This window comes from Falco rusticolus, chromosome 1 (assembly GCF_015220075.1).
Source record: "Falco rusticolus isolate bFalRus1 chromosome 1, bFalRus1.pri, whole genome shotgun sequence".
Classification (NCBI taxonomy): Eukaryota; Metazoa; Chordata; class Aves; order Falconiformes; family Falconidae; genus Falco; species Falco rusticolus.
In genome coordinates this window covers 9584799-9606908 of record NC_051187.1, presented here as the reverse complement: position 1 = coordinate 9606908, position 22110 = coordinate 9584799, and the positions used below count along the sequence as shown (strand labels likewise).

Below are 22110 nucleotides of genomic sequence, written 5' to 3'. Positions count from 1 at the left end.
AGAAAGGGTGTAATTAGCACTGGAAACTCTAACCTGAACAAAGCCAGACTGGAAGCAGAAGCTGAGCTAGGAAGTGTGGAAGAGCACAGCATCCTACACAGTCACTGGTGTTCACGTACTGGGGATTTCTTCATGTTTTGGGTTTTCATGAACACCTTCTATTGCATATTCCTGCATCCTCATCTTCCCTACTGTAAAAATACTACTTGGAGGAAAAGTTGCAAAACAGTGACAGTGAGCATGGGTTTCCCTCGGCTGTCCCAGCGTTGCTTCTGTTTTCTCTCATGGACTGACCATCTTTACAGGGCAGGTTTTCGGAGGTGCAAAGCTGTTTTTACTCAGGCTGCCAGGGCAGGATACTGGAGTCTGTGATGACTTACTCTAAAACTGTCCAAATGTTTATTATGTCCAGTCCTATCCCCCTCCTCTCCTCCACTTTCCCTCACACCTCTCCTCCTCTATTACTTTGCAGAACAAGTCTTTCTTTCTAACTTCACATGTTGCCTGCAAATGTAATCACAGTTTCTTTCACAGCAGGGAAACACACAACAAATTAAGATATGATTCAGCCAAGTGAGATAGAGAGAGAGGTTTGACTTTTCCTTTATCCAGCAATTAATTTTTTTAAAGCTTTCAGAAACCTGTATCAGTTTCACCCAGGCAGGAGAAGAGCTGGAACATCACTGCATGGCCAAACAGGGGCTCTGCACAGCAGTAACATGCACCCCTCCTGAACTTCTGGTGTTCTGCAGAGAGTCCCCAGTGTCTGCTAGTTTAAACTTAAGAAAATTCCTGCTGCATCCAACTGAAATTACATTAAATCTAAGGGAGAGATGCCTGGATGCTGAAAGGACAGCTAAGAGACGCCAGTAGGAGGTGCAGCAGTTTGTGCAGCAGGTTGCACAGAGGGCACACAGACGGGCTCACACACGCTTGCTTAGCATCGGTGGCGACGTGCCACAGGGCACTGCCCCCAGCACCATCCGCATCAGCTGTCCCTGACACAGCAGAGGCCTCAGCTCAGACCAAGCTGGTGATGGAGCCTGCAGCTCAGCGTGTCTGGGACTGCAGGCAGTGCCTGGAGCCGCTCACTGAGCCTGGGGCTGGGAGGCTCTCTCCTTGCCTGTAGGTGTGCGCCGGTGGAGGACCTGCAGGATCTGCAGGAGCAGGCCAGCAAACTGTTTAGCATCAGAGATAATGAGAAGGAGACCAACTGGATCTTCCCTGAGACCATGCAGCTAAAAGAGGAGCCTCGACTCCAAACAGCATCAAAGGCAGGCAGGCAGAGTCTGCGCCTATCTGCCTGGGAAAGGGAGACTCCCAGAAGGTGAATGTGAAGAAGAAGGTGAAGGCTGGAAGCTTGTGACTTCCAGCAACAGGAGCAAACCTTGTGTCCTCCCTGCAGATGCAAAGCCACAGAACAGGTTCAGTGCCCAGGTAGGGAATGAGAGGTTGGGAGCTCTGTCTGTCAAAGCATTCATGCTGATGGAGCCTGAGCCATGCAGCAGCACAGGAGAGATCAGTCAGTGACAGTAGTAGGTGACTCCCTGCTGCAGAGGACAAGACCTCCACCTATCAATCTGTCTTGCTGTCTGGGGACATCTACTGCACGCTGAGAGCTTCGATCCAGGATACTGCAGAAAGACTGCTGAGGTTTCTCTGGCCCTCAGACTACTACCCCACTACACTTTGCCACAGGGTCACCAACGATACCCAAAGCCATTCTAAGGGACCTGGACAAGCTGCAGAATTGAGCTGAGAGGAACCTCATGAAGTCCCACAGAAGGAAATGCCAAGAGTTGCACCTGAGAAGGAATAACTCCATGCACCAGTACACCCTGGGGACCAACTCCCTGGAAAACAGTTGCAGGAAAGGACCCAGGAGTCCTGGTGGGCAAGCAGCTGACATGAGTCAGCAACGTGCCCCTGTGGCAAAGGCGGCCACCAGTGTCCTGGGCTGCATTAGGAGGAGCATTGCCAGCAGGTTAATGGCAGCACTCTGCTCGGCACTGGTCAGGCCACCTCTGGCACGCTGGGGCCAGTGCTGGGATTGTTCAGCCTCAAGAAGAAATGGCTCGGAGGGGTCCTTTCAATATCTGCACAGAAGACGGAGCCAGATGTTTCTCAGGGATGTCCAGTGACAGGACAAAAGGCAATGGGAACAACCTGACATACAGGACATTCCATTGAAATACAAGAACAAAATTTTTTACTGTGAGGGTGGCTGAACACTGGAACAGGTTATCCAGAGAAGCTGTGCAGTCTCCATCTGTGAAAGTTTTAAAAACCCACCAGGGTGTGGTCCTAGGCAACCTGGTCTACCTGACCCTGCTTTGAGCATGGGGCTGGACTATACAATCTCCAGAGCAATTAACCTGTGATTCTGGGATGCTCAAGCCAAGTAGCCTGCAAAGACAAAAGCTGGCAAATGCACGCTCAGCTTCTACCGGTGCATAATGTCCTTCAGAATTTAAATATTTGCATGCCCCATGCTGAGCTAGAGGGCTACAGCACACCATAGCAGTTTGGAGACTTACAGCTATTGTTAATCACTGGTTTCAATTATAAATACTCACTTTTGTCCCCTTATCGCTTTGCCAAAATTTATCCAACTTACAATTTCTCTTTGCCTCAGGCTGAGTGTTTTTGGAAAGATTAACTGAAATCAGTTGAGCCATTGCTGAGAATGAGGGTGAGGGAATTGGGTCAGTCTATTCACATTAAAAAATTCCAACTGTCCTTTCGCAGGACTTCAGTGCCTCCAGCCATGAGGTCAGCAGAGGTGCCTTTTACTGGAGCCACAAAAATCTATGAAGCTTTAGCAAAAGTTGAAATCTGCTTAAAGCAACCCCAACACGTATTTAGCAACGGCTGTCAGAGTCCAGCAGCTACAAATCTTTGCAGTTTATTCCTGTGCCAACCATGTCCTGCAGAGCTCTGATCTGCAAATCACCCTGACAGGCTACAAGCCCACAGCCGGACACCCAGCCAGACCAGGCAGAGCCATGGCAAGCGCTTCTGATGATGGTCCACGCTGCATCGGGCACTAACGAGGGGAAGCGGGCTCAGTGCTGAGTGATCAAGGCTTAGGGCAAGCAAGCCTGCTGGCACCCTTGGGGTAGCAAGCGTTTTCTCCAAGGAAGCGCGCTGCAAAGAGACTGGAGACTCCTGAGCTTGGGAGACAGCTTGTCATCAGAACAGAAACCCTCTGAGCTAACCGCGCTGTTGCAAATGCAACACTCGGAGCTGCTGGATGACAGCTCAAAGGGCTTGGATGCGTATCTGCCCCATACACTGTGTCTTATCAAAGGAAAGAAGGGTTTCAGCTGAATCCTGGCACTGGAAATGTCCACTTTAGTCCTTTTGGCTTTTTAGCACTTGACTTATAACCCTTATCTTTTCTTTTTTCCCTTTTACTTTTTAAATTCCTGTGGAAGTTTCTGAACTTCCACAATAAAATGCATTCTGTCCAGCAATAAGTGAGGGCAGTACTTCGAGGGGATGTGCCTCCCCAGCACCCAGCACCAATTCAAATCAGAGCTAAGGGCACTTTTGTACTGCCCCGTGCCTGGAAGCCACTGCAGCCCTGGGGTGCCCATTCAGAGTTACCCCACCACCACCAGAAATCTGTGGTTTCCCATCCAGAAGTCCCCTGGGCAATGGTCATTTCTCAATAGGATGGACTGGTACAAGGCATTATTAAACCTTTGCTCCAGAGATGACTTTTTAAAAGTAGTAAGCTTTTAAAGGCAGCAAGCATCTGAACCTGTTGGGTTTCCCCATGGAGAATAGATTTCTGATGGACAGAGAAAATCATGTGTACAAAGGTTTTAAGATGGTCTTGGTATTAACAGTTCTGAAGCTAAAAGCAACAAATAAGGTTGAACGAAAAAGTAGAGGCAGGACTATTTGCAATTAGTCCTAAATCATGAGGAACAATCATAACCACCTTTCAAAATACACGTCGCCTTCTATCATTTCTTGTGAGCAGGGACCAGGTAAGTCTCTGCCAGTAAATCATCTCATTATTTCTACTCAATGATTTTACATTTGTAGGGAATCTCAAAATGATGGGTTACCCAGTGAAAGGTCTTCAAAGTCCTGGGTAATTCCAAGCACAAGGGTCAAACAGAAATGAAAGATGTCTCATTTTGGTATTTGCCATTAGGTGTCAAAGAAATAGAAAGGCAGTGCATGCCCCATCCATCCTCCCTTAGGCACCTGAGCTGTTTCCCTTTATCTACAACACACTAAGACCACTTACTGATGCACAGTTAAAGTTTACCCAACAAAAAAGCATGGGAGGTCTGATCAGAGGGGCTGGTAATGAGCTTCACAAGGCTGTCAAAATTACTTGACCGCACCAGGGGCAGCTGCCACGGCTTTGTTATTTAATAACTTCTGTTGGCAGGCAGACTCTGAAGTACCATTGCAGTTCCTTCATGTCACATGGGTCATCATCTCCCATCTCAGGAGAGCTTGGACACTGAAAGGACCAGTCTCTGGTTAAAACCATGACCAGACCATGCAGGAAGAAAAAAAATTTCAAGGGGCAAAGTACTGGCCACAGTGGGACACTGGCAGCCACAGGGGCTTCTAACAGCAACAGCCAGAAGTGGTTTGCACTCCTGGAAAGGTTTTAAAGAGGATAAAAATATTGCAAAATGTGTGCAAGTAGTCAAATTGATTTAAAGACATTACCCTTATGACCATATATCATGTCTAGTTTTACTTTCAGGAAACAAATGAATTAGCAAATGTAATTCTCAGGAAGGCTTAAGAAAAGCAATTTTTAAAGCCTGCGCACTCAAGCATACTCATTGGAATCTCCTGTGAGGGTTCAAAGCATCTATAGCAGCTATCTCATACAGTTGTGCAAATACAATTATGCATAAATTTGCATTTCAGATGCTGAATACTAAAGCGCATCAGGAATGATTCAAGTTACTTTTTTTTTTTTTTTAATTTTTCCCCCCCAAAATGCTGGGAGCAATTTTCATTAAAGACATCCTTGAAGGAAATCCTAATCAGCCTGCAGACATTCCCTCAAGATGAGCAGACTATTGTCACAAATTGTTTTCTTAGTTAAGGTTATTTTCACTCGATACAGCAAAATACCCGGCTAGCCTTACAAAATTTGGTGTCCTAATTGTGGAGGTTTATCCTTCACTGAAGTTGCAAAATAGAAAATCTTCTTGCAAAAATGACACTGGGTACAACATTAACATGCAAGAGTTTCAGCCCAGCCTCTGGTCTCACCGAAGTCATCCAGAACAAAGGGCTTTGAAATGAAACATGCCAGTTATTTCTGATGGCTACCAGTCTATTGCAATTTCTCTTCCCTTAATGGGATGTCTCCTATTTTCGGACCAAACAATCACTTTCCGCTACACAGACACAATGAATCATTCAAAAATTCAAATTAGGCATGACATTTCCAAATCGCCTTCTTTTAGCAGATAGTCAGTTAAAAACAGTAAGACTTGCTTCCTCTGTGTTTTATTTATTCTCTTCTGAGTTCTGTGGTTCCTCTTATGTAAACTGCCCTCCTCTGAGTGCTGTCAGTACAGATTCCCAGTCCCAGAGATTATCACGCATCAACAGTTCCCATAGGAGATGCTCTCAGAAGGAACAATTAAAGAATGATTTCTCTCCCAAACGGAGTATGAGAACTAGCTGTCAAGTCAGGACAGTAGCACTGCCCTCAGAAAGAGCCAACAGGAGGGCCAAGCATCCCTGGGTCATTATGTGGTACCCAAGGCATGGGCAGCAGCACAGGTCATGCACGACCTCTAACTCAGCTCTGCAGGGACCCACGTGCAACCTTTGCTTGCAGGTACAGAAGAATTGCCCACAGGTGATATCTCAGACCCGTCAAATTTGTCTGTGAAGCACACACCAGATGAAGAGATGCTAACACAAAATGGTACTGCTACTCATCTGCTTTTAGTAGTTCTTAAGTCCTGGCCCCGTGGTGCCACTGAATCACACCACAGGTATTGAGGCTGTCGGGACCAACCTCCACAGTCATTAGAGGTGCCTTTTCTGCAGATACCATCTCACTTCCCTGCCATGATTTGTGGCAGGGTTTGGGGGAGAAATTTGCACCCTCTGTTATTGCCTGACTTCTGTGGTTTGTCTGTGGTTTATTTAAGCCCATGCATCCGCTCATTCTCCCTACCAATATTAAATTAGCTTATTCTTCTCCATATTAAATTTAATTGCTACACATTGTCACAGTTACAATTATATCTTGTTTGGTGCTCCAGCACTGAAATACTAAATCACTTCTGTTTACCTGTCTCAGGAAACAGAATTTTCAGTTCCGCTGCCTTATGCTAGAAAACAAAGGATATCAGTTTATAATTGACTACATAAATATCAGCCTATTTTCAAATGGACTGTACATACTGGGCCACCACGAAGTGTATATGATATGTCTCTCTCTCCAATCAAGACGATAAGCATCAGCAGCGTACGCAACGCAGAAGTTCCTGAGCTAGCAGGGACCCGGGCTGCTGGGTTCACAGTGTACAGCACAACACGGCTGGGATTTAGAAGCAGCCTAGTCCTTCCCCTCTGGAGCTACAGCTCCCTAAGGTCCCAGAGCCAGCCCTGTCACCTCTGCGTGCATGCTGCAGACATGTCCTTTGAAGATCTCTCTTCAAAACTGCCCTCATGGAAGGGTTGGGGTTATCATTCAGGGCCTCCTTGCTCATCTGTGAGCTCTTCTGCTAAGAGCATCATGCAAAGCGGTTGCAGTTCCTTCAAGTGTGATGGTTCCCATGTTATGCAAAATATTTTTGTGGGCTGAGTGCTTTGGTGAAATGAGATGACAGCCTGTCTTTCAGGAAATGATGGAACAGGGAATGTCCAGTGACTGATGTCTCCAATTGCTGCCTCCCACCATGAAATCATCCAGGGAGCAACTTTGTGGCAATGACACAGGGAAGGCATCAGGGTAACACTGAAGCCACCAGCTTTGCTTTGCAAACTCAGACAGCATTCCCCTGCTGCACTTAGGCTTTTCCAAGGAACATACAGCACTTGGCTACGGTGAAAATTCTTCTGGGATGACAAGGTGAAGGCAAGGTGTTGCTGCAGGGCACCAGGCTTAGCTAGGCAGGTCCTCACAGTGCAGTCTGACCTCTGCTGGGTTATCCCCTACTGGGCAGTCAGTAGCCTTTTATATTTTGTCCCACCAACTGCCTGGGAGAGGATTCAGCAGATGACTTCCCCTGCCAGTGAATGCAGCCTCAAAGCAGAGCCCCCTTGCACCTCCTGCTGAACCCAGAAATCTGCATCCTACCTGGCGTGCCCTGCCAGCTCCAGAGCCCTCACTGCTCTCCACACGCCCAGAGGGACACAGACGTCACCTTCCTGGAGCAGAGCGTAGCTTCTTACCAGGGTGGAGAAGCAGCTGTGGCTGGAGCGATCCTGGACAGTATCTCCATAGGGAAGGGCTGCTCCTGACCCTCCTCTATTAGCAAATGACTCATACCCAGCAAGGGGAGTTGTCTCTCTTCCAAAACTCTTGAGTTTTTAGGCTTTTTCTCTTAAAGCTCTGGACATTTTGTGTCCTTACACATAACTGTTCTCTTCTTTGATTTCTGCTCAGCTTGTGCTTTTAATAGTCTGTTACAAGTTGCCCCCATACTGAGACATTTTGTGAAGAGGTGTGATTTATTTGGCTTACCTTTAAATGGGCCACCTCTCAATTTCTGCGTGACTTATTGATGCTGTGCTACAATATCTGGTGGACAGAAGTGCCTGGTCTCTGCTCCTGAAAAGCAGTCATTGCTATGTGTATCTTTAACCTCTCCCAGCGCCCCTGCGCTCACGGCCTGCGGACAATGTGCCATTTGAAATCCATCTGTGAACCCTTCCCCTTGGAGTCAAGTTAGTTTTGCAGCCAGCAGCTCTGAATACAGAGCGTGACCCTTTCTGTTCCCCGAGCACCTTTTCCACTCATCAATGTTTCACTGCCAGCACCGAGAGCTCCTACCTTCAGCCCCAGATCCAGTTCCTTGAGCGAGCGCTTGATCTCACTGGTGAGGATGTTCATGCGCTCACATTCCTGGAAGGCAACCGCAACATATGGTGTCCTCTCCTCCACCTTTGCCATCAGTTCTACAAGGTTAAACTCATCCGTCAACTTCTCTAACATCTCTTCAAGAAGGGCTTTCACCTGTGGGCCAAAGGGAAAAGCCAGAGGGATGTCAGCAAACAACCGGCTGAGCCTGCTGGGCTGCAGCTGCCTGGTCATGGTGTGGAAGCTCCATCTGCCACTTTGTGTCCCTACAATGATCAGTGCCAGCTGCACGGGGCATGGCACCTTTCAGAGAGCTTGCCCCATCTCATCACAATTCAAATGCTTACCGAAGTTAATGTCAGATGAGAAGCTTTCAAAATGATGGTTTAAAAATGTCACTGTGACATGTAGCTGTCTCCTCTCGGCTCTCAAGCCTGTACTCTTCTCCTAAGGTCTGATGCAATGCAAGAAGACGGATGGGGCCATCGCCTCAGCTCAGCCCCAGGACAGCTGAGCTGATGAGCTGTTTTTCTGTGCTATATTGCTAGAGAGAGGTGGCTATGTAAAATGTAATTTTAAGCTGAATTTAGCATTCTGAACTAATGGAGCCATGGAAGAAACGCGTAATGAAACAAAACTATTTTCCAGTCACCAGCACAGTTTGATTTAGAAACGGTGCTTTATATCTGTAAACACTAAACAGGGAAATCTCCAACGCAACTGCAAGTTTCTAGTGTCTAAAAAATAACACAGACAAAAACCTTTCTGGCTGACAATGAGGCATGAAGCCCCTAATCTTCGTGGGCTCAACTGTATCTCTCAGGTTTACTTGGACTGTTAGGCATCTTGGTAGGGCAGTCTCTCACACAGTGCTTCTCCTTCCTTCCCTGCTGGGACCTAAGCAAGGCTTCTGCTTCCTGGGGATTTCTCAGGCACACATAACATGCGATTCAAGTTCTTTGATTTGATGTGCAAAACCCGGGGTGCAGGTGCCAGTGCCAGCTTCCAGCCAGCGGCAGAGCCAGCCCAGGGGAACTGTATTGCTATGCCCACCAAATTTCATATTTTGGACTCTGTACTCCAATTTCCTCCCACTGCTGCTCTTCCAAACCCTCTACACTCGTGTCAGACGTCACGGAGAGGTGATGATGTGTAGGCCGTTACTGCAAACAGCTAGGTGGCTAAAGCTAAAGCTCAGCTGGAAAAGCTCTTCAGCTGCGCCTCAGGTGCAGTATAGAAATATCCTCTAATTTGAAACTTCCCTGCAAGTCCCTTTGGCTCTGATGGTTTCACAACAATTACAGCTCGTTTTCTGTAATGTGGCCTCAGAAACCTGAGGGAGCAACTGGACTTGTCAGAGCCTCAGGAAAATGACAGGCTCTCAGTTTCCCTACAAGCTCCTAAAACCACCTCAGCCAAACTAAGGGCTGGAAATCCTCAAACGGAGGAGCTAAGAGCCAGCTCTTAACTCTCTCATTCAAGGAACAGGTGAAAAGGACACAGCCAGTGCTAGTTACAGCTCAGATAATGAGATCCCCCCTCCAGAAGAAAATTAGCTGCGGGAGCATCCCCCCAGGCACACACGGCCACACTCGTGTTGCTTTCAGGCAGCTTTCATTCTCAGAGGGAACGCAAAAGCCATGGGGACTTCTGTGCTCCTGTGACAGTCTTCTTGCCTGTCACCAGGAGTTTTCAGGGTAGCCATGCCCTGTGATACCATTGCTGGATCACTCACTGACAATTTTTCTTCTCGGGCCAAGGAGTTTCATCATATTTCAATAACAAAAAGACTGGGAGGAGAGCAGTAGTAATCACATTTGCTATCTTTGAGCATCTCCCTTTGCCTTTGCTACCTTGGGATTACTCCCCTCACCCCAAATTTCAGTGTGAACTGTAAATGGAACATGCTGAGCACTTCTAAGAGCACCTCAGCTGAAGGCAGTATGATCTCCAGCTCCACACCAAGCCAAAGGAAGCACATGTGAAATCACAGACTTCATATAAGCTTTCCGACGGCCGTTCATTACTTTGCAAAGCTTGAAACACAGAGCTGGGACCTTAAGATCGCAGAAATAAAAATACGAGTAAGCCTTGGCTGGTTTCAGATCCTGTTATGAATGCTTGGGCCAGATTTTAATGAGCTGTGTCTTTCGAGAGGAAGGACTGGGCTCAGCCCGGTACAGGGGCACAGTGATGGAGTTCTGCGGGAAATAAGGAATGACAAGGCTGCTGGGAGCCTGGGAGCTGGGTGGGACCTGGTGGCAGCAGCAAGAGGTGGGCTGAGCTCTGGGTGGCACACTGTACCTGGCAGGCAGAGCGCTCGGGGCTCATTGCTATGCCAGTCACGGCGTGGTGCACAGGGACCGGTGGCTTGGAGACAGCGGAGGCCACAGAAGGTTTATTTGCAACATCTTCAGAGGATGATAATTGAAGGCACTGCAGTTCAGGGGGTAATTAAAAGCCACTGTCCTATTACTGACAATACTCCAATTACATCTCACCATGGTGATGTTCTGCATAATACAAGGCTCGTGGGTTTAGACACTCGATTTGTAACAGCAAATGCAGAACACTTTGTAATAAGCAGTTGTGAGACAAACCTGACAGACTCTTACAAATGAGACAGGTACCAAATTCGGCAGCTCCTTCCTCTACCACTCTCACCGTTTCTTCCCTGGTCACCACTCCTCCTTCACCCATGCTGGTGTCCCGGGGCTGCATCTCCAACACGATGCGAAAGAGCCTCTCTGAGGTCTGGGTAAGGAAGCCGATCTCAGCGTTGGGATGGAGACCATACAGATAAGGAGACTCTGGAGGCAAGGCATCGTCTATGTACTGTACATAGGAGAAATTCAGGTTCCAGTTAGATACAAAGTCCAGGTCACTTTGCCTGCAGTGTTCACAGCACTGGAATTATCGCCCATCTGAGTAAGAAAGCCCAGGCTGACACAGCTCTGCTTGTGGCTGAAACACCAGTGATCTGATGGGAGAAAGGAGCGTAACAATTGTTTACAGAACTGCTCCTACTCCTGCTGTGAAAATTTAGTAATTGCTGAAGTTTGGCTTGGCTACATATCTCGGGCTTGGACCTTTTCTAGCAATTATCTGCTGCGCATTTCAGCATCAATATCCTGAAATCTCTTGTGGGAATTTAGCTTCCAGTAGTTAAGTTTTGTGAGTAAAACCAGCCTAATATGCCTACCTCTGCTACCGCATCTGTGTACAAAGAACAGATGAGACCAGTAAGAGGATCAACAAGACCCTTCACTGTCTCTCATTGAAACTGATGATAAAATGGAGCTTGAAAGGGCCATTTTAGCAAACGCTATGTGGATGTAATTTTCCAGGAGCCCCACTCAAGCCTCAAGAACCAATACAGTTGTTCTATTCATGCATGAACAAAATGAGCCCATGATGAAGCAGCAAATTACCATTAGACTTGGTTCATCCAAGGGAATGCTGAAACGTCTACAGAAACAGAACATAATGGGAAATAACAGGAGGTGTGTTGAAGCACTGAGCACTGCAGTCCTATTCACTGCCCCTGAAGACAGATTATAGGGTAGTTATGGAAGTCATCAAATTTATGTGTATAAATAATGCCAGAAAATGAAGCGCTTACCTGATGATAGCCATTATAGTCCATGTTCCCTGGGAGGGGGAATCCTGGAGCAAGGAGGAGTTCTCCCTCCAGCATTTCTGGCTTAATATATTCTTCCAAATAGGTTTTGCAAAGCCGCCTGTCCCAGTCATCTGTAATGTGACCTCCATACATAATCTCACCGAAGAGGTAGCGTAAATCATCGTATGGGACCTGAAGAATGAACCAGGAGGGCATGAAGGAGTTCAGACAGCCAGAGCTCCACCAGCCGTGTCACCGAGCTGCAGGCTACAGCACTCAGCACTGATCTGCACAGCAAGTGCTTCCACTTCACCATTTCAGTTTTCTAAGTAAACAGACATTAGGTAGTAGTCAAATCCTGCCCAAGGAAAACTGGATCACAGCATAGATTTCATGCAAATTCCCACTGAAATGCAAATTTATTCTGAGCTCTGTTAAACCAAAGACCACTATGTATTTTCAATGAATAAAGACCACAGACGCTATTTGCTATGATTTGTAAGCGGCTACAGATGTGAGCAGCACTGAAGCTCCCCATCTCACCACAAAGGTATACGAAACCGTGAAGTTACAGAACCGAAGATAGTCAGCAAATGGCATTTAAGGAGACTCCCCGGGAGTTTTGGCACAAGCCAGCCCATCGCTGGTGGTTACAAGCCACCAGACAGCCCACCATTGACCCACGTACCTTTGAGCTGGCCTCCAGGTAGTTATACAGCACGTTCACGGAGATAGTGAGGTCTCCAGTGTTAAAGGGGTAGGAACGGTTCCAGCCCTGGGGGCCAAACTTGCGCCTTTCTGCCACCACGGCATGGAAATAGCAGAGGGCAAAGAGGATGCTCTTGAACTCGTTCTCCCGGGTGCACATCTCCAGGGTATCCTGCAACACAGGCAGAGGGGCAGGGCTGTGTAAGTCCACGCTGCCCTCAGCCTTGGTGACTCTCAGTGCCTCCCAGATACGCTGGCCTTTGGACAGGAGTGAATTGATTTTCCCAATCAGTTCATTTCTGCATAGTATACACATTCATTAATTTTCTAAGTTAGTGGCTTTGCATTCCGAATTTACTGGCAAATTCTGATGCACGTTTTCCAAATTAGTATTTTCTTTTCCAACTCAAAGTGGCTGTCAGCATGCATTCCTGTGCAAAGGCAAGAAGGGAAGGACACATGCGCGCAACCAACACCCCATCACCTGCATGTGCCCCACATCCCACGCCAGCGGGATGGAAAGAGGCAGCACCAGGGTGAGCGTGCCAGTAGTGGGACTGGGACTGCAGCCCTCAGCAAGGCTCCTGCTGAGAAGGGCTGGACCTGGAAGAGCTAAAGTCCATCCATCCCCTTGAGTACAAAAGGTTTCCTTGGGGCAGCATTTCTTCGAGCAGGGGGTTATCGCAGGGAGGCTGTGCTGCTGCTCTGACCCTCTGACAAAGCCAGCCCAGCCGCACACTGCAGCAGCGTATTCACTGACGGCACCACCTTGTGCGGCATGCCAAGGCAGGGATGTGAGAAATGGCTAAAAATCCAAGCAGGGGAGATCTAACACTTGCAAAAAAAAAAAAAATCTGATGCAGCCCTTTAAAGCCAGCACAGCAATAGGTGCTTCCTTTCCCAACTTCCAGGTGATGCTTAAAGTTTGAATATCTACAAATAAACAGGCAGGATCATGATGTCAGAGGTGGGGGGCAGGAGCCTGAGTCATTTAATCAATGAAATTAATTAAGGGAACTGGTCTCCAAAGAGCTCTGAACAGGTCTGGGAGAGATGTCTCAGCAGGCAGGCACCAAGGGCAAGGCCGGGCAGCCATGCCTCTTCCCAGCAGCACGGGCATCAATGTTATGGGAGAACAGAGCAGCAGAAGGGATGAAGCTGTGTGCATGCCATGAGGCTGAAACTCAGCTGTTACAGGGGAACCCGAATCCCCCTTGTGTGGCTGAAGCCAGGTGGAGGCTTGCACAGCTCTGGCTCTCGCTCTCCATTGGCAAGAACCTTGTGGCTGGATAGTGGGTCCCCTGCCCCATGGCAGGAGACTGGTGGGATCTCCCACAGCCAACAGCACAGATCTCCCCAGACCTGGCAGATGGAACATGTTGGGAAGGGCTTTCCCACACCTTCACCCACATCTCTGCAAACCCTCCCCAGGAATATCATATCCAAGGTTTGGACCTGCACAGCTGAGCAAGCAGCTGAGTAAGGAGGGAGTAGCTCTATCAGTCCCTGCATCCTGCCACCCTAGGGACAGCCCCTTTAAGTCCACTCTGCTGTATGACAATGACTACAAAGGGCACCGTGTGACTTCCCTTCATTATCTTTATCTTAAAAAAATACAGTGTTAAACCTCTAATCAGCTGGGGAGCTAACAGAGCTCAGGGGCTGTGATGAAAAAGGGGAATCCATTACTTTGAAGTGAGCAAGATGTTGACTAATTGCCTAAGATGATCAGGAACATCCCACACCATGTTTTCTCCTTGATTAGACAGCACTCTAAGCTCTCTTCATTACCAACAACCTGATGCCAAACACCTTTCTCATTTTAGCAAATGTCCCTGGACTTCAAGGGGAGCTTGCCTGAATGAACACTAAGAATCCAGCTGGGTCTCATTCAGCCTCTCTATTTAGTTGTGCATTTTTCTTCAGCTACAAAGCAGAACAATATTCCCCACACAGAATAATGGGCCTTCTTTGTAGCTTTCAGCTGAAAGCTAAATTTGAACATCCATTCTGTACAAAGCTGGGAAACGAGGTGCAAAGGGGCCCCACCTACTCACTTCAGGATTTCTGATAAGACATGTTGTATAATACTCCAGCCGTTTAGAAAATGCTAATTACTATCTGACTGAGATGAGCAGAGGCAGGATGAAAACGTTACTTGGGGTGAAGGTTCTCCCCTCCCTTGCTTTCCAGGATGTTTTGTGGAGTTCAAGATGATGAATGACAGTAGATAAAAATGGAATAACCTTCCCTGACTCCTCGCATCAATCCTTGTGTGGTACCTCCCCGCCTCACCTGCTCAGCAGTGTTAGCTCCCGCACTTGAGGTTCTCTCCATACCAGTGTCTAGGTGCAACATTCATTGTGAGCTGCCCTGATTTCTCTGCCCCATGGACCGTTGCTGAGGTCCACAGTAGGCTGGCCTTGCTCTTGCCCTGGTCCCAAATGACAAGAGGCTGTATGGAAAGAAAGGAAAGCAATCCCGCAAGGTTTGCCCTGCGTGTTCCTGGCACAGTCATGGGCAGAACAGAGGCGCCACGGTAGCTTCGATGCTAGTGATCTACAAAGGCAGTCCGAGGGGTGCAAGCACCTTCTGGCTGCTCTAGGTTTAACAGCCAGGGTCTTGCCGTGAGAGCTTGGCATGCCGAGGTAACAGCGATGTGCGATTGAAGCCGTTCAGGGCAGCAGAACACAATGGCCTGTGTCTCTAGGAAAGGCACCACCGTAAAGGCAGTGGTTAGCCCTTCGCCTTTGTGCCACGCGGGAAGCAGGGTCAGCAGAAGCACGGCCAGGCTCCGGCATGCCTCGGCAGGCAGGCTGCTCCCCGGGGCTGCTGGCACGTGTGCTGCCCTGGGCAGCCCTCCGCCCGGCGGTGCCCACAGCTGCCGAGCAAGGTTGCAAAGCAGGCTCATTTAACCGCCACGTTACAACTCTAACGTTGATCCATACCCTCCGTGGCACCAAGGAAAGAATATTTCCCATCATTTCCACATGCTTTGCTTTTGTGGCCCCTGCACAAGAGACTCGGCTGCAGTTCTAGCAGCAAGAAGCAGGGAGAGCGCCTGCTGTAACAGGATTGCGCACGTGTGCTCACCATGCAATGAAAGTGATGAGTGACCTGCCATCGGCTATGCTTCTTGTGGGCTAGCATTGCTCCAGACGGCCAGATTTACCCTCGCCTGGCAAAGCAGGTCCTCCCTGCAGGGAGATTTCAGCTCTAATGTGGAACAGCGAGGTACTGAGCTGAACGGCCTCAGGGCGCACAGCACCAAGTCCCCCTACGCTGCTCCGAAGAGGGATGTGGGATTGGACCTTATCGGCGGTTCTGAACCTCTAATCCTGGTTAAACAGAAGGGCAAGAAAGCAAGGTTTAACCTGCTCGCCTCTCTGTGCCTTTGGGTGTTGGAGGCACTATGTCACTCGCCAGCCCAAAAAGAAGTGACAGAGAAATCAAGTTGAAAGGTGACAAAAGTCCCCCAAATGCTGCATTCAGATTTGATTCTGTAACAAAATAGCCTAAGGACCATGCATTGGTGAGAAAAAAATGATTAAACTGGGCAGAAGTCTGGTATCCTGCAACCTTCTGCAAGACAGAGGCTGTTCAGGATTACCTGAGTCGTCTCTTCGAAAAATCAGTGCTCGGAAAGAGACCTGTGCCCAGCTCCTGGAGAAGAGAGGAGGGCGTTTTTGGACCCAGAGACTACCCGATGCAAAGGGACTCGCACGCCTGCTGCCTGGGAGGGGGATGGCCACACACCTCACACCCTACGGGGGGCTCCAGCTGCTCCATGCCAACCTGTCACCATCCACCAGCACGAGCCCTGCTGTGCTCCTACCTGGTTGAAGTTGTCGAGGGCTTTGTGCAGGTTTGCATGCATCCCAGTAGGGGCCTCGTTGGTGATTTTGATGGAGTTTTCCAGGATGCCCTGGGGAATGATGTGGGTGTCAGGGGAGGGTGCCGGCTCCGCGCTAATGAAGACACGGAAATCGTGGTGGCTGCCCTCACTGTGCTGCTCCAGCTTCTTCTCCAGAGAACTCAGCCACTTGGCCACCAGGTGGATGTTCTGGCAGGGACAAAGGAAACAAGGCTTCATCAGTCCCCCCAGATTGACACTCATGCTGAGCAGGCACCCAATCCATCACACCAATGAACAGCAACCACCAAGGCTACACTCCGGAATTTGGTACTTGTCCTGGTAGTGCCTGTGTGCAATTCACAGCCCCAAATATCCTGTTACATCAAGTACAGTCTTAAATTCAAAATAATCAGTATAAATCACCAGCAATGAAGCAAGCCGCTATTGGGTTGTTTGGGTTCTTAATGGTGATACTCTCCTTCTTGTTACAGTAATATATGGCTGATGAAGTAGAGCTCTTCCCCCAGATCTACCAAGCTCAAATGAAAACATTTGTTCATTTTTAACAGAATAACAGTGAGGACCCTCAATATCGGTTACTGGGAAAAAAAGTCAAGCAGGTGGTTTTACAAAGACCTTTAACATAAAATATTTATTTATTCATGCAACTGATTAGACATATCTGTCAGAAAATCAAGCAGTATTATGTGGAGATGGCGAAATAAATGAAGACAAGCCTCAGATTTTTCAGCTAGAGCCCTATACAGTGTTGGAGCTTCCAGGCAATAAACCAGCTTTTTTTTTGTATCAGGAATGGGGCAGGTCACACACAGCAGGGCTCTATGGACTAAACCCACTGTCATTTTAAAGTTAGTGTGTTATCCCAGCTGACTGTGTTCACAGGCACTCTGCAAGGTGATTTATCCCATGCAAAGACAGGACAAGGAATTTGCTAAACTTAAATTAAAAGCAGCCGCCAGAAAGATAAACTGCTTGGAGGTGGAAAGGAAATTACATAAAGGAGCCATATTAGAGGCTTAGAATAAATATATATCACCTATAAAAGGGACCAGAAAGGAGCTCTCGTGCACAGTAATGGAGACTATTAGGAGTAAAATGACATTCTTCAGAAAGTGGAAATTGTGTCCAAATGAGAAAAACAGAGAACAGCACAAAATCCAGTCATGATAAGGCCACAAAATGTTTTAAGAAGCAATATTCTGAAAATCATAAACACTAATAATAAAGCCTTTTCCAGAAACCAGAAACCTACCAGCAAGCCTATAAAACTAAAAGATGATCAAGGTGTACAGAGAGTGCCCAGGAAAGGCAAGGCCACCACAGAGCAGCTCATATTTGCAGGAAAGTTCATTGCAGAGCTTGGAGAGAGCCCCACTGTGACACGGTGCTATCACACAAACGCTGATGCTGGAGACACCTCTGTAAATCATCCATCCATCCGTCCTGCTCCAGGCAGGGTCAGCCAGAGCAGGCTGTATCCCGTTGGGGTTTTGGTTACCTCCAAGGCTGAAGCCTCCACAACCTGTCTGGGCAACCTGTGACAGTGTTCAACCACCTTCACAGTAAAAAAATAAAATAAAATAATAATGTTTAAGGGAAATCTCTATTTCCATCTGTGACCATTGCCTCTTGCTCTTTCACTGAGCACCACTATGAAGAGTCTGGCTCCATCTTCTGTACTTCCCCTGCTATGGGGTATTTAAACACACTGATAAAGCCCCCTGAGCCATTGCTTTTTGAGGTTAAATAATCACATCTCTCAGCCTCTCATACGACAGATGCTCCAATTCCTTAATCATTGGAAAGACTCTTAAACTAAAGCAGCAGATGAAGAGGTTTTTGGAAAAATTGGTAAACTAATAATAACGATTTACTAGGACCAGATGGTAACCGCCCCAGAGCAACTCAGATACGGAATCCCCCTGCTACCCCTAGGCATGCACCAGGCAAACTGGCAGGGGCTCCGACACACCACGAATTAACACACAAAGAGTATGAGTTCGAGAAAACCAGGAATCTAAAACGTGCGACCCATTTTAGAGAGCGAATAGGGAAAGATCTAAATCTGAGCTTGTTACCATAGTCTCCTTTTGCAGCTGCCAGGAAGGTGAGCTCCAGCAGGCAGCTCCAGGCACCACCACGGATGGTGGTAGAGTTGCTCCCATGGAGCCAGTATATCTCCATGCTCAGATTTGCATCAGTACCAGCTATTTATCTTTTTGTCTTTCAGTTACTGTTGTTATTGCAGCTAAGAGGGAAGGTCTCTCAGGCTACCAGCAGGTTAAGACACAGGAAACGGGGGGGTGGGAAGGTACTGACGGAGTTGGAGCTGCTCACCATATTCAGAAATGACCTGAATGAGCAAATGATTAGTGAGCTGACAGAATTAGTCATAAGACAAAGTAATTTCAAGTATTGAAAATAAAACCGGGTGGTAAAGAACTGCAGAATTATGCCATCAATCTGAGTGACTGGCAGTGATATGGCAGAAGAAATTCACTGTTGATAGATGCGAAGTAATGCACACAGAAAAACAACCCTAGCTATAGATATAAACAATGATGGGTTCAGAATTAGCTATTACCACTCAGGGAAGAGATCTCAGAGTCCTTGCAGTTATTTCCTGCAAATAATAGTTCAGTGCTTAACAACGTGAGAGCAATCAAAGGCCAGCAAAGGAACAGAGACTAAAACTGCAGACATTATTATGCCAATCCACAGACACACGGTGGGCCTTCATCTTGAAAACAGCACCTAGTTCTCACCTCCTTATTCCCAAAAGGATATAGCTGCCACATAAGGAGACACTAAATTGGCGTGGACTTGCTAGTTTGGAGAAAGAGGAGGTGAGGGTGGAGGGGGTGAGTGAAGAACAAGAATGGAGGGATGAACAGAGCAGGCTGCAAGCTTAGAGTGAGTGGACACACATTTTTGTGCAACATAACTACAACTGTGATAGTTTTGTCTTGGGGTTTTGTCAAAGTTGAGAGAATCACAGAATGAAGCTGAGCTTAGATCCACGGAGAGAAACACCACTGCACACTCGGGCTGTTTATACACCCTTTCCCTCAGGCAGCGTGTCGGTCCGCCCCGGTGAGGGGTGCTGTGCACTGATGCCACGTAGGAGCCTCAGTGGAGCTCCCTCGCAAGAACACAGGAATCCTCTTCTGACTTTCCTGTTGGAGGTTTCAGGTGCCTCTTGTGAGCTGCTTGCAGAGAGATCCCAGGCAGGACTGCAGAAGAGGAGGCACAGTTGCAGAAAAGGCAAAGCTGAGGTCCTGTCGGCACGGGCTGGGACAGAGCGGTGCTGCTAGCACGGACTGTTAGCAGCACTTGCAGTTGCTGCAGGGGTGGGTCAGCACTCAGAGCTGGACCAAGAGGCAGGAAGGACCAGATGGTGATACATCTCTCCAGAGGATCTGGGGTGCCTCAGGAGAGGAGAGATTAAAAATTCAGTCACATCAAACAGCCCCCTTTGCACATCAGCAACTGTCCTTGCATGCTACCACATCCTTGCCTTGTCCTGGGTGAAGAAATCAGTGTCACCTCTCAGTTTTGTGGAGGGATCCTGCTAAGGATCAGTATGTTTACAGTTGGTATCTCAACTCTATTTTTTTTGCTCTATTTATGTATGTAATTACTGTGGCGAAGGCTGACTTCTAGATTCCCAATAGCGACAGCAACATATGTAGATCTGAGTCTTGGCTCTGCAAGCAGTGTGACCCAGCTTCTACAAGCAGCTGGACTGGCAGGCATGCTTGCCTCCTTCAGAGTAACTCCCCTCCCAAGCATCACAAAGCAAAAGCTCTAGTCTGTTCTTGGTTGCACAAGCGCAGCTTCAGTACAAGTTGCCTTCACAATGGCTTTAAGCCTCTGGATTCGTACCAGTTTTCAGGGTGCTGGATATGGGTATGCCTGAGTACAAATGTCTACAGCTGAACTAGCCATCCCACCAGAGAGTCATGGAGAAGGTAGATCATCTTATCCTAAGCCAGATGTGTGCAGGACATCCAATGGATCACTGGTGAAAGTGCCCAGCTCTGCCCCTGGCCTGGACAAGGTGACTGGGTCAGGCAGAGCTGTTTCTATTGAAGGCACTTGAAGTTCAAGGAGGTGAGTGGTGCTTTCAGAAGCCTTTTAGGAATACTGCAGATACATTACTCTCACTGGCTTCAGAAGCATCAGAAAATAAAATAGCAAGTGTGCAACTGTGTTTTCAAGACAAAAGACATCTTTTAAAAATATGTACTTAACTATTTCCATTGTCATACCCTCTATGGGGCTGGGTACAAAGTGTACCGAGAGCTCAGGAAAAGCTCCTGTGCTCCTGCCTCCTTGCACCAGACCTCCATGGTTTAGATGTAAATACCACATTGTCTGCTGCTTGCTAGCTTCAATCTTGCCCTCTTCTGCACAAGATTTTATGGGGCTGTCTTGATGCCCTAAGTCAAATTGCTAGATGACTCCTGCCAGAGGTCAAGCCTCCATCTCCGAGACAGCAGCTGCTTCAGAAACATCAGTCAAGAGAATGATTGTTCGGGGAAGCCACGGACACCTTGCACACTCCGGTCCTGTTGCCCCAAATCTGATTCATATAGCTGGGAACAACATTTCTTACTTAGAACTGCATAAATTCAGTCTCCTCCCCTGAAAGACTTAGGGTTGTGCTCATGTCACATAGATGAAATGGAGACAAGGAGGAGATGCCGGAGCAAAGGAATCATGTTTTGGGGAAGCATTCCTTCGTTGCAGACAATGACCGTGTGAAGAGCAGTAGACAAGATGCAATTATACCTGACTGCTGATGCACCAGTACTGGCCTGACGCATTTAGGATTTCAAGAGTGAGGCAATCCTCAGGGTCCAGGCAACCAACTCACTCTAAAAACAGAAGTCCAATAATATAAGTCCAAAAATAAAACAAGTAGGAGGGGACCAAAACCCGTAACTAAAGTGTTTCAAACAGCCACACAGATGTAGTAATATAGGGAAAGAGCCCAACAAAATAGCAAAAGAAAAATTGTGCATTAACTATTAGTTTAATCACAGACTATATAGCTGACCTGAAGTATTTTCATCTTCAGTTGGATAGTTTCTTCCTACATCTGCTCTGGTTGTGTTAGATGGCTGAAAAATAATTGCTTTTGCTTGTGTTGACACGGCACCAATGATCATTATTTGCCAGTATCACTGCCTTCTAACAGCTGACTTAGGGAATATTTCTAATCTAACGATAATTGATTGCATTTATATACTATCCTTTTGTGATAGAAGGGATGGAGAAGAGGTGTACCTGCAGTAAAACATGGGTTGGTACTAAGAATTCATGACTTGATCAAATGAGTATGTCTGCAAATCCCAGACCAAGGCAGAGGAGGGGATTCAAAGGTTTGCAAGAAACTTTTGCATATTAATCCTCAGCAGTCAGATAGCACAACTTGACACCACGTGGCTAATGACAACATATACAGTCATAATAACTGAATATGTAAATTATCAGTAACAACAAAGACAACGCTGCATTAACACTACATGTTGACCAAAGACCCACCTTCTCTTGCTTGTTTTGAAACCTGCCTCCCACCAACTTCATGGGCTACCTCTAGACCTTATTCGGGAGAAAGAGGAGGTAGTCCAGCCTGTTCACCTTCCTTTGGCTCAGGGTTTCATGCACTCCCAATACTATCTCCCTAAACCCCACACTGCGGTTAACACTGCACTGATGAGTTTTACATCATCCTCATTCCAAAAGACCCCCTGAAGACACGTTTACCCAGGACACAGCAAGGTAATTCATTGCTTTATTACATTTTTTCTTAACCAGATTTTGGAGTCTGTGAAAGAGCTGTTGTGCAAGGGGGCAAAAAGCAAC

General features: G+C 47.5%; 1 protein-coding gene across 1 annotated transcript in view; it reads right to left on the bottom strand.

The window, feature by feature from the left end:
- The window catches only part of LOC119157910 (dynein heavy chain 9, axonemal-like), a 101651-nt gene that overhangs the window by 6763 nt on the left and 72778 nt on the right, over positions 1-22110 (bottom strand). Inside the window, 5 exon segments of the mRNA XM_037409303.1 lie at positions 8006-8188; positions 10697-10867; positions 11655-11846; positions 12343-12534; positions 16198-16425. Of these exon segments, the coding sequence (XP_037265200.1) occupies positions 8006-8188; positions 10697-10867; positions 11655-11846; positions 12343-12534; positions 16198-16425 (966 nt within the window).